At 37.0% G+C, this 14,389-nt stretch overlaps 1 protein-coding gene across 3 annotated transcripts in view; it reads right to left on the bottom strand.

The window, feature by feature from the left end:
• Positions 1-14,389, bottom strand: part of LOC150098581 (dual specificity protein kinase CLK2-like) — a 152,591-nt gene that overhangs the window by 24,175 nt on the left and 114,027 nt on the right. For all 3 annotated transcript variants that reach the window (XM_090405819.1, XM_090405818.1, XM_090405820.1), the window contains 2 exons: positions 12,613-12,688; positions 5,150-5,244 (listed from right to left, as the gene is read on the bottom strand). In XM_090405819.1, coding sequence (XP_090261945.1) covers positions 5,150-5,244; positions 12,613-12,688 — 171 coding nt within the window. The remainder of the gene's footprint in view (positions 1-5,149; positions 5,245-12,612; positions 12,689-14,389) is intronic.

Genomic DNA, 14,389 nt, shown 5'->3' with positions numbered 1-14,389 from the left:
CTTTGATACTCCTGCATGTCTATTCATTTTCCAAGTCAAAACCATATGGTCACTCTCTCCAACTGGTGGGAGAGATGTCATCTCAGTTATTATCAACTCTTCTGATGCTATGACCAAATCCAAAACTTTTGAACCTCTTGTTCCCTCTATTATATGTTGCCTAAGACATTTGTCCCTCAAGAATTCTAGAAATTCCATTCCCTTATTGCTACATGCATCTTCCTCTCCCCAATTTATACTGTTGTATTTAAAATCTCCCATAACAATCATTCTTCTTGCACTTGCCAAGCTCAAATGTCTAAACATCTCGTGGTCACCACCCTATGTGCCCCTTGGTTTGTAGCAACACTCCACTAAATATCCTGTCTTGCTCACCTCTACCTAACACACCATATGCATTCAAAATCATTAGTGTCACTGCCTTCCAAAGCCTCCAACTCTTAGAGGACATAAGTCATCACTTATCATAAGCAGTACTCCACCAACACCATGCTTTCCCTTCCTATCCTGTCGAAAAATGCTATACTCTGCTACTTCTATTCCTGTTATTATATCCTCTTCTGTCAACCATGTCTCAGTGATCCAAATAATCTTTGGCCAGGCTGATGCTTTCAGCGACACCAATTCCTCTCCTTTATTCTGGATACTCCTGGCATTAGTATAAAGCATAAAAATGCCGCTGTTTTTCTACCTGGCATTATCTCCATTGGGCTCAGCGTTACCTGATTTCATCTCTCCTTCTTCCAAGTAACCATTCCCACAAGAGGCCATCCCCCCTGGGCATTCTAGTTTCTCTGCATTGACACACTGACTCGTTCAAAACAGCAATCTCTCCAGATGCCTACGTCCTTCCTCATTCAAATGCAAGCGGTCTCTTGCATACAATTCCTTTCTGTCCTAAAATGCCCTTCAAGCATCCACATATTCCAATCCTCTCTTCTGACACATTCTAGCTATTATGTTATTTAATATTACTGCTCTCCTGCTCAGCTTGTCACTATCATACCTAGGCAACATGCACACTATCTTTCCTATCTGCATCTTCTTTCGTACAACCACAAGCAAGAATCTCATATCTCTCGCTGCCCAATTTACATTACCTCTCAAGTCATTTGTTCCTACCATCACAATCATCTCATCCACCTTTTCACCCCCTCCTAATTGCCATAGCCACACTTTCTATCATTCATCCAGGCAAGCACTCCACACACATCCTATCTTGAACACCACGATCATTGAGTCCCCATACATTACACCTCTTTCCACCCTGTTCCTCGATTGCTCACATGCATCCCCTCACTCTCTCTCCTCTAACACTTTGTGTTCTCCTACTTACCTGCCTTCCCGACATCACTATGTCTGGTTCCAGTGCTCCCTCACATTCTTCTCATTCCCTCTCTCCTCTTCTATCATTCCCATAACTTCCTCTTTCACTGTTCCTATTCTCTCCTCTTCTATCATTCCCAAAACTTTCTCTCACTCTTACTCTGATTCGCCTTGCATACATCTCTTCCATTCTCCTAATATCATCTTTCATACTTCTCATCCCGTTCACAAGACATTCCACCTCCTCTTTCAGATCATCTATCTCTCTCTGCAAGTTAGTCACTCTTACTCGCCATTCATTTACCCAATCAAAACCATCTCCGTAAACTTCAGTCATTCAAGCCTTCCGCACCCAAACATATTTTCTCATTCATACTTCGCTCGTCATTCTCTCCTATCACACTACTCATCTCCCGACATTGATTTCCCATCCCTGAAGCAACTAGGTCAGTTATCGAAATATCTAATTCATTGATTTCCTCCCACTGTCTGCATTTTGTGCATATACGCACTCTCCCTTCTCTCACCTGCCACATATCCAACTCCTGGGAAAAATACATTCCGCAAACACTGCATGCCACAAAGTCCTTTATTATGTTACATATAATAGAGTTTTTAAATGGCAGAGGACTTGGTGACACACCATTTGTGATTGCAGCTGCATCTGCCATCATCCTTACTGCTAAGTAAGTAACTACTAAACTAATCGCTAAAAATATATATGAACACTGTAGCACAGATATATATTATATATATAAATAAATGCTAAATATATAAATATAACGACATATTCAACTATACTAGATAGCAAAAACTTATCTTCTCTTCCACCGCAATGCTGCCAACTGTGACCTCGCCTTCTCGGTAACCCAAAAAAACACAATATAACAACGAAACTCTAAAAGCAGAACCCTAAAATAACACTTGTGTTACTGAGAAAAAAATGCAGCACAATTCACAAAAGAATTCACAATATACACCGTTTAAAAAACACTTTTCCCTACCACCGCGTGCTTCCAATATGCAATGACATTCAGAAAATAATGAACTAATACCAATGAAAGACACTGAATTTGCACTGCTGAGAGTGTATATGCGCCAAAAACAAGTACAAATATGTATTTCAATAATTTTTAAATTATATAAATTTAAAACATGTATTAATTTATACACATGAATATCCTAATACAGGTGTACAACTGATATCTTAATACCTCATTGTTTTCTTCCCTCAAGTTTTTTTTAAGTTACACAATTAAAACTAAATTTAAGGCGAAACTTTTTTTTTTTTGCTAATAAATTTTTGTAACAAATATCACAATTAAATAGTTTACAACAGACAGTAACTATATACAGATTTTTCATACAAAACATGACTGAAGAAATTTCTAATTCTAAATAATACATTATAATTTTGCATTTAGTGAAATGTTTACATATATATAATAAACTAAAAGTTATCCTTTACTTTTTATTTACTTATTCAAAAAATTTGCTAAAAAAAAAAAAAAAAAAGTAAGACAATCTGATATTGCTAAATAACAGATATCCTACAGTATTATAATATAGAGATTCAATGTTTATTGCTTAAATGCAGCAACAAACTACACTGAACTGAAAATGTTTGGAGAAACCCAAGTGAATGCAGCATCACACTATATATTTCAGCATTTGATCAGGTATGACATTGTGATTACCATAAGATAGTTTCTTATGAAAAGTGAGGGAGAAAGTGAATCGTGATTTTTCTTCCAGGAAATAAAGCAGGATTGTGTTTTGGTAGCATTAAAGCTTACCACGTTTCCTCACCCTACAAGGAGACCAGCGTATACATACAAGGAGATCAATGTTTCAGTTTATGGGTATAATTGGTTATACATCTTGAAAGCTGAGTCACCAGCACTAGGCTTTTGTAAATATCATCAGCCAAACTATGAATAGGACTGGGTGTGTGTGTGTGAGAGAGAGAGAGAATCTTTGACATATAGGAGGAAGAGTGTAATTGAAAGTACAATTGAAGTGAAATCACTCATTATGACCTGCAATAAACAACTAGTGAGGAAGCTTCACTTCAATTACACTCTTCCTCCTATATGTCAAAGATCATCTCTCTCTCTCTCTCTCTCTCTGACACCCAGTCCTATTCATAGTTTGGTTGATGATACTTACAAAAGCTTACAGTGCTGGTGATTCAGCTTTCAAGATCTATAACCAATGGCACCCATAAACTGAAACACTGATCTCCTTGTAGGGTGAGGATAACGTGGTGAGCTTTAATGCTACCAAAACACAATCCTGCTTTATTTCCTGGAAGAAAGATCATGATTCACTTTCTCCCTCACTTTTCATAACATTCTAGTCACTGGCCAAGGTCAGTTTTTCCACTGGGCTGGCCTTGAGTCTCCAAAAAACTTTGTATTCTTTCTCTTTCTAACCAATACTTATCTTTCTCTCTCAACTCCTGACACTTTATAAAGACCATAGAATATTGTTCTCACATTTAGGATGAGGATTACAGGATACCTCTCAGAATGTGCAATTGTCTTCAAAAGAACTATTCACTTTAAGGGATGCCCCCCCCCCCCCACTGACTCTCTTCAGGTAACTTTTTCCATAGACACTGTTGTTGCATTGTTTTTTCTATTAACATTTCCATGGACTCTGCACTCTAGCGAACTTGCCATTACTATCCCTTCACTTTCCTCTAATGAATGAGTAGCTGCTGTTGATTTACCCAAATAAAGTTAATCTCCAAACTGATCGAACCAAATTCTCATCCTTTGTTCTCTACCTCTGCTCTAGGGAAGTCTTTCCCATACCGTTTTTCCCAATCATTACAACTTTCAGATCTTCTAGTAGTACACCAACAAATTCCTTTCTTCACTAACCACTTACCCACAAATGGCACTATTGTCATAGGTCTTAGGACCTTTCAAGTGATGGGCATAATTATATATAATTATTCTTTAAATGTCACACTTTAAATTTTATTTGGCCATAATGAAAAACAGCTGATAATTTAGATTGGCATTCATCACACTAACCAGAAAACTGCCTTCTCGTTTCTCAAAGGGTACAACCTAAGATATAAACTTCAATGAATTATATACCTTAAAGAAACCAGCTAATTTGTGATGTACATGATGAAACAATATAAGAAGCATTATTGCTCACTAATATACAAGATAAAGTATGCAATTACTATTTTCAGATGTTAAGGAATGAAAACATTTAAAGAAAAGGAAACAAAAGTGCTTTTCAATACACTGTAAACCAAGCTATGCAAGTGTCTCTTTTTTAAATTCCTTTGTGCTAATATTTTGTTTCCCAGAAACTCTTTAATATAACAAGAAAGATGGAATGATATACTATTTTGCTATTATATGCTTTTATTCAACCATAGCCTGCTTCCTCATTTTGAAGCCTTCCTGTTCTCTCTTTGAAAATGAAACTATGCATTATCAAACTAGTGAATTTGATTTGCAATCATGCAATCACTAGTCTTTTTTGAGTGTATCTAAAAATAAATGTCTGAATATATAAAATTTAGTTTGTCATTCAGTCATGAGTTGCAACAACCAATAATGATTTGTATAACTAACAATAATACCACCAAGTAAGTTACTTTAAAATGCAGGTTCATTTGCATTAAATAAAACAAGAATTAAATTATGCTGACTAACAGTTCCCAAAGTGAAGCAAAAATAAAATACTGTTTTATAACTAATAACAGCAAGAAAGCATGTTAAAATAAGAAAAAATATTGCTACAAATACCTAAGCAATGAGGCAAAATCAATATAAGATGAACCAGAAATACTTACTTTCTTCATATTGTATGTTACATCATAATCCGAATTCACAAAGAGAATATTTTCTGGTTTAAGGTCAGTGTGAGAAAGGTGATTGTCATGAAGAACTGCAAGACATATCAGGCATACTTATGATTATTAAAGTTACTGAAATTAATTAGAAGCAATAGTTCAGCATAAACTACAGATTAAAATTTTAATCAAATTAATAAGTTCATATTGCAACTTATTAATTTAAAAAAAAAAAAAGAAAAGAAAAAGACATTTGTGGTGTTCAAATTTAGGAAAATTCTTCTACAGCATAGTTGTAAAAATACTCTCAGAATACCCTGTAATGCAGGGTATTCCGAGAGTAGAATACCTTGGTGGAATGTTCCAAATATGTTGAATAAGGACTTTTGGACCAATAGGGTCATAGGGGGATACAACCTAGCCACTGAGGAGGGCAAATTAGTCTTCTCAGTGCCGGTCCCAAGCCCAGATAAATAGGGAGGGTTGGTGTCAGGAAGGGCATCCGGCCATAAAAAAAAACCATGCCAAAACCAATGATGAAATGTTGGATAACAGAGAAAGGATCATGGCTAGGGCGTCCCCTGTAAGCGATGCACAGTTCTGTCGCCCGATGACTGTGCTACTGAACCAAGGACGGGTTCGGCTAAAGAAGCAAGTCCAACAGATGGAGAGTGTGTGTGTAAAGTAAGAATCGGGTTGCTGAATGAGAAGAGTAGGGAGATAGTGGACATGATGAGAAGAAGGAAGCTGAAGATCTTGTGTGTGCAGGAGACAAGGTGAAAGGGCAATAAAGCAAAGGAGCTGGCGGAGGGATATAAACTGTTTTATAGCAGAAGGGAAGAAACGGAGTTGGAATTATCATCGATAAGGAGCCGAAGGGTGGAGTCTGCGAGGTGTGCCAGAAGAAGGATCGGATTATGAGCGTTAAAGCTTGAGATGGGAGGAAGTGTGGTTACGCCCCACAAGTAGGTTGTGATGAGGAGGAGAAAGAGACATTCTGGAGAGAACTTGACCAAGTAGTAATGGGAATCCCTGATGGTGAGAGAGTGATAATCGGAGCAGATCTGAATGGGCATGCAGGAAGGCAACGAAGCGGTGAAGAAAGGGTACATGGGGGTTGGTGTAGTGGTGAAAGAAATGAAGGTAAAAGAATCATAGAATATGCTGTGGCCTTCGATCTGGCTATAGCTAACACGTGGTTCAAGAAGAGAGTTGGGCATCTGATAACCTATAAGAGCAGGGATAGAATGAGTCAGATTGACTATATTATGTGCCGTAGGAAACATCTGAAGGAGGTGAAAAACTGTAAAGTGATTAATGGAGAAAGTGTAGCGGCACAGCACAGGTTAGTTGTGGTAGACTGTGATATAAAAGGGGAAAAGAAGAATAGATGGAAGCGGCAGATACAGAGGAGAATAAAGTGGTGGAAATTGGAAGAGGAAGGCCCAAAGAATAACTTTAAAGAAAAAGTATTGAAAGAAATGAAGTTACCAGAGGATGTGGAAGAATGGTGGGACTATTAGAAAAGTTGGAGAAGAGGTGCTTGGTAGAACATCAGGAAAGGGGCTGCCTAAGGATAAGGAGGCATGGTGGTGGAATGAGGAGATGCAGTTGGAGATCAAGGAAAAGAAAGAGGTAAAGAAAAAATGAGACATGACTGGAACTAGAGCCAACAAGGAGGCATATAGATTAGCGAAGAAAAATGCAAAGAGAGCTGTGACAAGGGCAGTTGATGAGGTTTATGAAGAACTGGAGAGAAATGGTGGTGAAGCTCAGTTGTTGAGAATAGAGAAAACCAGAGATAAGGCCTCGAAAGACATAACATCAGTCAAGCAGATAAAGGATGCCTCAGGAGTAGTATTACAAGAGGAGGACAAAATCAGAGGAAGATGGAAAGAATATTTCTGTAAACTATTAAATGGGGAGAATCCGAGAGAGAGAGAGGTGCGAGGATGGAGAGGCAAACGAGAGACCGGTGCAAGACATAAGTAGAGAGGAAGTGGATTGGGTACTAAGAAAAATGAAGAATGGAAAGGCTGTGGGGGAAGACCAGATACTTGGGGAAGTGTGGAAAAGTTTGGGCAGTGAAGGCATGGATATGTTATGGGATCTGATGAGGAAAATAGCCCAACAGGAAAAGTATTCTTGTCCCAATCTACAAAGGAAGGGGAGATGTTCAAGACTGTGGCAACTATAGAGGGATCAAGCTGATGTCACACACATTGAAGATATGGGAAAGAGTAATTGAAGGAAGGATACGGCAGGAAACAAAAATTAGTGAGGAGCAGTTTGGATTTATGCCAGGAAGAGGGACAACGGATGCAATATTTGCATTAAGGCGATTGATGGAGAAATATAGAGAGCAAGTGGATCTGCACATGGTGTTTATAAACCTGGAAAAGGCATACGAGAGAGTGGCCAGGCAGGAGGGATGGAGGTGTATGAGGAAGAAGGGGGTGTCGGAGAAGTACGTGAGGTTGGTGAAGGAGATGTATGAGGGAACAGAAACTCAGGTCAGGTCTAGTGCCGGCATGACAGAAGGGTTCCCCATTGTTGTAGGGCTACACCAAGGGTCAGCTCTGAGCCCCTACCTCTTTGACCTGGTCATGGATGTACTAGTGGAGGATGTTAAGAAGGAGGCACCATGGAGCATGCTGTTTGCCGACGACATTGTTCTATGCGAATCATCCCAAGAGAAGCTTGAAAATACCCTGGAAGAGTGGAGAAAGGCATTGGAGGAGAGAGGCATGAGAATTAACTGGGTGAAGAGTGAATAATGTCAACGAGGAGTGACGAGGATATAGCCATACGACTCCAGGGTGAAAGTCTAATTTCAGGGAAGAAATTCAAGTACCTTGGGTCGGTTGTCGAGAGGAATGGTGACTTGGGTGAGGAAATACAGCACTGAATAACATACGGTTGGATGAATTGGAGGAAGATGAGTGGGGTCCTGTGCGACAAGAGAGTGAGTTGTAAGAGGAAAGCTGTATAAGATGGTGGTGAGGCTGGCGATGCTCCATGGTGCGGAGACGTGGCCTTGGTTATAGGCCACGTCTCCGCACAGGAGAGGAAGATGGAGGTAGCGGAGATGCGGATCTTGAGATGGATGAGTGGTGTGACAAAGACGGACAGGATAAGGAATGACTATATCAGAGGGACGGTTAAGGTGGGACCAATTGGCAAGATGATACAAGAAAGTAGGCTGAGGTGGTTTGGACATGTAGAGAGGAAGGGTGAGGAGTATGTTGGTAAAACGAGTGGAGTATATGGAGTTGGATGGAAGGAGGAAAAGAGGCAGGCCCAAGCTCAGGTGGAGGGATAAGGTGACAGAGGATCTTAGGGAGAAAGGATGGAGTCCGAAGGACGCCCTGGACCGGAGAACTTGGAAGAGGAAGGCTAAAGATCGGTGCGCTGACCCCGTTTAACATGGGACAAGGCATAGTGAAAGAAGAAGAGGGGTCATAGGGGGGTATCATCTTGATAGCAAGGGAAGTGGGTTTCCTCATGATCCCCCTCACTGGGCCTATTCTTCTTCTTTGAGGTAGACCCCCCTTGCTCTTTAATCTTTCCTATATGACATTTCTTGGCCCAACTGTTGTTAACTCATGACCCTAATGCTATTAGAGTACTTGAAGGCTATGGGTCATTCTATTTCTAATCTATCTCTATGTCATCTCTTTAAAATTTCCCTCTGCCACTTTAAGGCAAGCTTGAAGGCCTCAAGATGGCAGCCCCATCATCAAGCTAGACTGCAGATGGCCAGTAACCTTCTCAGTCGAAATATTAACTCACTAAAAAGACTCATGAAGATAGTAAACAGACAGACTTTTATGGTAATGAACCAGTTCAGAATAAAGATTCGAGAAGAAAGCTATTGATAACAAAAGAAGAGCAGCTATACACCTATTGGAATATACAATAGCTACCTGGAATGTGAGAAGCATCCACCACAAAATCATAGAACTGGACCAAGCATTAGAAGAAAGAAATGTAAAAATAGCAGTAACTACAGAATCTTTATAAAAAAAAAAGGAACAGACTAAACTGAAAACTGCATCTATATATACAGTGGTGTAAAAGCAGAAGAGAGAGCTAAATCTGGTGTAATGATCTTTTTACACAAATCTCTTAGAAACAACAATTGATTACAATTTTTGGAGCAATAGAATAATAGAAATAAGAATTAAAACAGATAGAGGCTATATAACAGTAAGTGGAACTTATGCACCTGAAGAAGGAAAAGAGGAGGACTCAGAAAACTTTTACACACAAATGCAGAACATGTTAAATAAGACCAATCCTGGAGATCACATCTTGGTAATAGGTGATCTAATGCAAGAATTGAAAATATGCCATATAAACTAAACATAGGACCTACAGGAAAACTTAACTTTAATAGGAATGGAAATAGATCAAGAGATTTTACTATAAGTAATAACCTTAAAATGATGAATACCTTCTTCAAACATAAAGACATCCACAGATACACCTGAGAAGAAAGAGACACAAGAAGCATTAGTGATTACATAATCAGCAAAATCAAAATAATAGATACAAGAATATACAGAGGATCCGAAATAGAATCAGATCATTACCTTTTAATCAGAAAAATAAAATGGGAACCAAGATGGGAAACAAAAAAAGCACAAGGAAAATAGAAATTTTGAATCCTTCAAAGTTAGACTTTTAGATGACAATAGTATTAAAGTCTTGTACCAAAAAAGAACTGAATGATAAGTATAAAAGAAAATCAGAACATAAAAGATTTTTAGGTCAAACCTAAAAATCATAATGATAAAAGCTGCAAAAGAAAGTTTAGGAATGAAGAAAAAGAATTAGGCCTCAGGGAGTCTGATGATGAAATTAAAGGCATCATTGAAGAAAACAAAAAAAAGCATATAAAAACTGGCTCAACCTGAAGACAATATAATCAAAATTGAATACAACAGAAAAAGCGCAAAGGCAGCATGCAGAAAAATAAATAGATGGGACAATTTTATAATAAAATTACAAGACCTAACACATAAAATCCTTAAAGATTTAAATAATGAAATTAGAAAAAAAGCAGTTATTAATACCATTAAAATTGAAACATGGCAAAATTACTACCAAGATCTATGGTATAATGAAAATATTCAAAACTGAGAATCACCCTTTGTAAACAACTTGGACAACATCACTCTAGAAGAATTAACAGAAGCATTAACCCAAAGCAAAACACAAAAGCTCCATGAGAAGATAATATACACTTGGAACTTATTAAATATGCAGGACATGAATTCTCGCTTAGAGTGCTTAACTTTTATATTATTATTTGGAAAGAAGGAAAATGCTCACAAGATTGGACAAAAGCAATAGTTATTCCATCTACAAAAAAAAAGGACAAATCTAATTGTAACAATTATCGTGGCATCAGTTTACTTAATACCCATTAAAGTATATGCAAAAATCTTAGCATATAAACAAAAACGCATAGTAGACCCAAAATTAATAGAACAAAATGGATTCAGAAAAGGCAGGTGTTACATAGACTTTGCATTTATGTTAAAATTACTAATTGAAAAACATAGAAAATTGAATATAGAAACACACTAAAGCATTTGATAAAATTATCAGAGAAAAACTATGAGAAATCCTGGAAGAACATGAAGTGCTAAACCAACTCTCTAGAGCCTTATTTAACATATATCAAGATAAAATATCTGTGAAGTACAATAATATAACATCAAGTTGGAAACCTATAAATAGAGGGGTTGCCCTCTCTCACTGGTTTTATTTAATATATACATAGATAAAATCATAAGAATGGAAGATAACTAATGAAAGAGGATTCAAAATAAATCGCAACGATATATTATCCGCCACTCTACTTTGTGCTGATGATCAAATAATCTTTGGAAACAATGAAGATGAACTACAAAATCATTATACAGTTTAAATAATATAATGAAAACATATGGCATGGAAATTTCAACAGACAAAACAAAAGTCATGGCCTTCAAAGGTGTTAATCCAATAAGAAGTAAATGCATTCAAATATTTAGGATGCATAATAATCATCAAATTCCTGACATGTACCCTCAAGGGGTGTACAGGATGTGATAGTACTACATGAAAAATTTACATCATTACCAACCTCCCATCTACAATTTTCCTCCAAATCAATCTGTTACTTGTCAAGACTAACATTATCAGATCTTATATTTCTATCTTCTAAGGCACTTTTTATCATATCTTTGAACTCTGGTGATGTTGCGTTTCTGTGATTGCATAATGATTATATAATCATTATGCAATCACGGAATTTTAGGATTTGTTCCAGTAGCTAACTTTTCGCTGTTCGCCCTGGTTCCCTGTTGAAAACAACGGGGGCTTTATTTAACCGAGCGATGCCCCAGCAGACATGAAATTCTGTCATTTGTACCATCATTTTATGCTGTGGTTTAAGCCAATAAGAATACAATTCGATTAGCAAAATCCCAAATTGTCAGCACATCCTCATATCCAGGTAGATATGTAACTTCTTGCACTACAAGAAGGTGAGGATTGGACATTAGGTCAGAAGCCCTGGTCAGTTCTCCACATTCCTTTAAAGGCTATGTGGAGGTCTCCTCTACAGCTTTGACCCTTAAGCGCCCCAGGATGTATAATGTCATATGAAAATGAAGCTGATATAAAACAGAAGATATCAAACTTTTAAAAGTAACAGGCAGCATTATAAATAAATCCTTTCAAACCCAACTATGTGCAAAAACACACACGAATAAGAATCTATAATACAGTAGCCAAAACTACCTTACTTTATGGCAGCGAGATATGAACAACAACAAAAAAAGCAGATGAAAGAAGAATTGAATTAAAGAAATTATTGGGAAATGAAAAATACAAAAAATTATGTTGAACTAATGTCAGAAAACTTCCTTAAGTTATAAAGCAATGGAATATAAGTTTATACATTCTCCTCTTAGACTTCCTACTGATTAAGCTGGACCCTGCTGTTGGATTATAACCATGAATAATATATCAACAACTAGCAAAATAATGAAAACAGTTTTTATGAACATTGTTTCCTTGTTTTCTATATGAATACTTAACATCTATTTCTATTCAAAAAGATTCAATAAAATCTAAACATTTTGATTTAAGCTTTGATCAAAAGATTTAAAATTTGGTATTCTTACAAAAGTTTGTTGGGACATCTCAGTTTTAATAATAGAAAGTAATTACTCCACTCCATTTTAGCATAAACTTAGATTCAATCCTCTTAAAAAACTAGTAAGAAACTACCTGTTTTCTAGGCAGTGCATTTAATCAAAAATGTATTTTCCTTAAATACAAACAAATCACGAAAAAATTATTCTACAGTGATTGCAATAAGCTATTCAAACACACCAATTTCAATAAGCTACTGAAAATATTTCTGAATAATTAATTCAAAGTTACTTAAACAAAGCAATACTCACACTTGACTGAATAACATAGTTGATAACCAATATGCTGGACTTGTTCAATAGGATAAGGTAGATAATTGTTGTCTTTCTATAAACAGGAGATAAACTATATCAATAATAGTTCAAATAGAAATCCTTTCATATATTCTGATATTTGATAACTACTACTGAGACATTACACGTTAATTTACAAAAGCTAATTTTTACAAGTTTTACAAAATACGTGATCTAATATGATTATATTCATTTTTGTCTCTACTTATTATTCATCTACATGGTGTTTCAAAAGGGTGTATACAACTTTGCAGGAGAACAGAGAATAACTCAGAAGACATACAAAAGCTGAGTGTCATAAAGTTGTGTTTCACTAATTTTTGTTCATGTAACTTTATTACTAAATGACAACACTAGATTGCATGATACGTCCATTTGAAATGGTGACTTTCGATGGTGCAGAGTGAGCATGTTGTGTGTTTTGGTTTGAGAAAACTAAGTCTGCAACACAAATTCAGAGGAATTTCCACATGCAATATGGCTAAGAACCTCCCAGTATGTGCACGATCTACAAGTGGCACAAGAATTTTGTGAAAACAGACTGTTCTGTGTGTCAGCCAAGGTCAATGGGAAGTATGTGTACTGCCAAAGCTGTTGTGGAAGAAGTTCAGAAAAGTTTCCAGAGAAGCCCTGGAAAGTTAACCAGATGGGCATCTCGCCAAATTGGAATTCCACATGTGACTGGTGGTATGACAGTGTCTACATTTAAGGTCCTACAAATTTACCCTCGTACAACATTTGAAGAAAGACTATAAGAAGATATGCCTGCATTTTTGCATGGAAATGATCAGTAAGACAGAACAAAATTAGGATTTTTTTTGACAAATCAATTTCAGTGAGTGCACTTTTCACATAAGTGGGCAAGTAAACACAACTGCAAATAGGGTTAATCAGCTTGTTCTCATGGTCCTCTATGCCTGAGCTGACCTGTTAAGGATCTTTTGGCAGAGAATATAGCATTGATGGACCATGAGAACAAGCTGATTAACCCTATTGATCTATCAATAGGGTTAATACCAAGACTGCTTGGATGAATCATTTTAAGGATCTTTTGACAGAGAATATAGCATTGATGGAATACATAAGGGCATAAAAGCTAGTGGATCTGTTTTTGGAAGATGAGATGTCTTGACAAGGTAATGTAATGGGAAGCCAACTAAGCCCAGGAGTATGGAGGTAATCAGTTGCTAAGAATAATAAGAATGTAAAATTAAGTTCTCAAAGATGTGATTCCTGGTGAATAGTCATTATCATATATATTAACTACTTACCATCTTTAAAAAGGGTAATAAAAATGACCCTTCAAATTAAAGAGGCATCAGAATGATGGCTTCCATAAATAAAGAGAAGAGTATTGCCCCTTGTAATATGAACAGGCTGGCAGGCTGGCTTAGCTGCTAGAAAGTCATGTATTGATAATATTTTCATCATTAGACAGATCACAGAAAAAAAGAATAGCCAAAGAGCGGGAAACACATTTGATTTTTCCATAAGCAGACTGGGTTCGATGAGGAAGATGAGCGAGTCACTCATCAGTTTAAGAGAATTTACAGAAGGTGTAGAGCAGCTGTTAAATGTGGTGGACTGGTATCAACTGAGTCTAACAATGATGTGGGATGTCATCACGACCCCTGTTGAAGATTTAGCTTGATCCAGTGCTGGCACATTGAAAGGCTGTATGCATAGAGATATGGGAATTGAGATTGGAAACACTGTCAATCATTATTGTTTGCTG

The sequence above is a fragment of the Typopeltis vanoorti genome, chromosome 15 (genome assembly GCF_054136105.1).
Source record: "Typopeltis vanoorti isolate ZY-2024b chromosome 15, IOZ_Tvanoo_1.0, whole genome shotgun sequence".
Taxonomy (NCBI): Eukaryota; Metazoa; Arthropoda; class Arachnida; order Uropygi; family Thelyphonidae; genus Typopeltis; species Typopeltis vanoorti.
The sequence above is the reverse complement of the archived record's forward strand: the minus strand, read 5'-3'. Positions and strand labels throughout refer to the sequence as shown.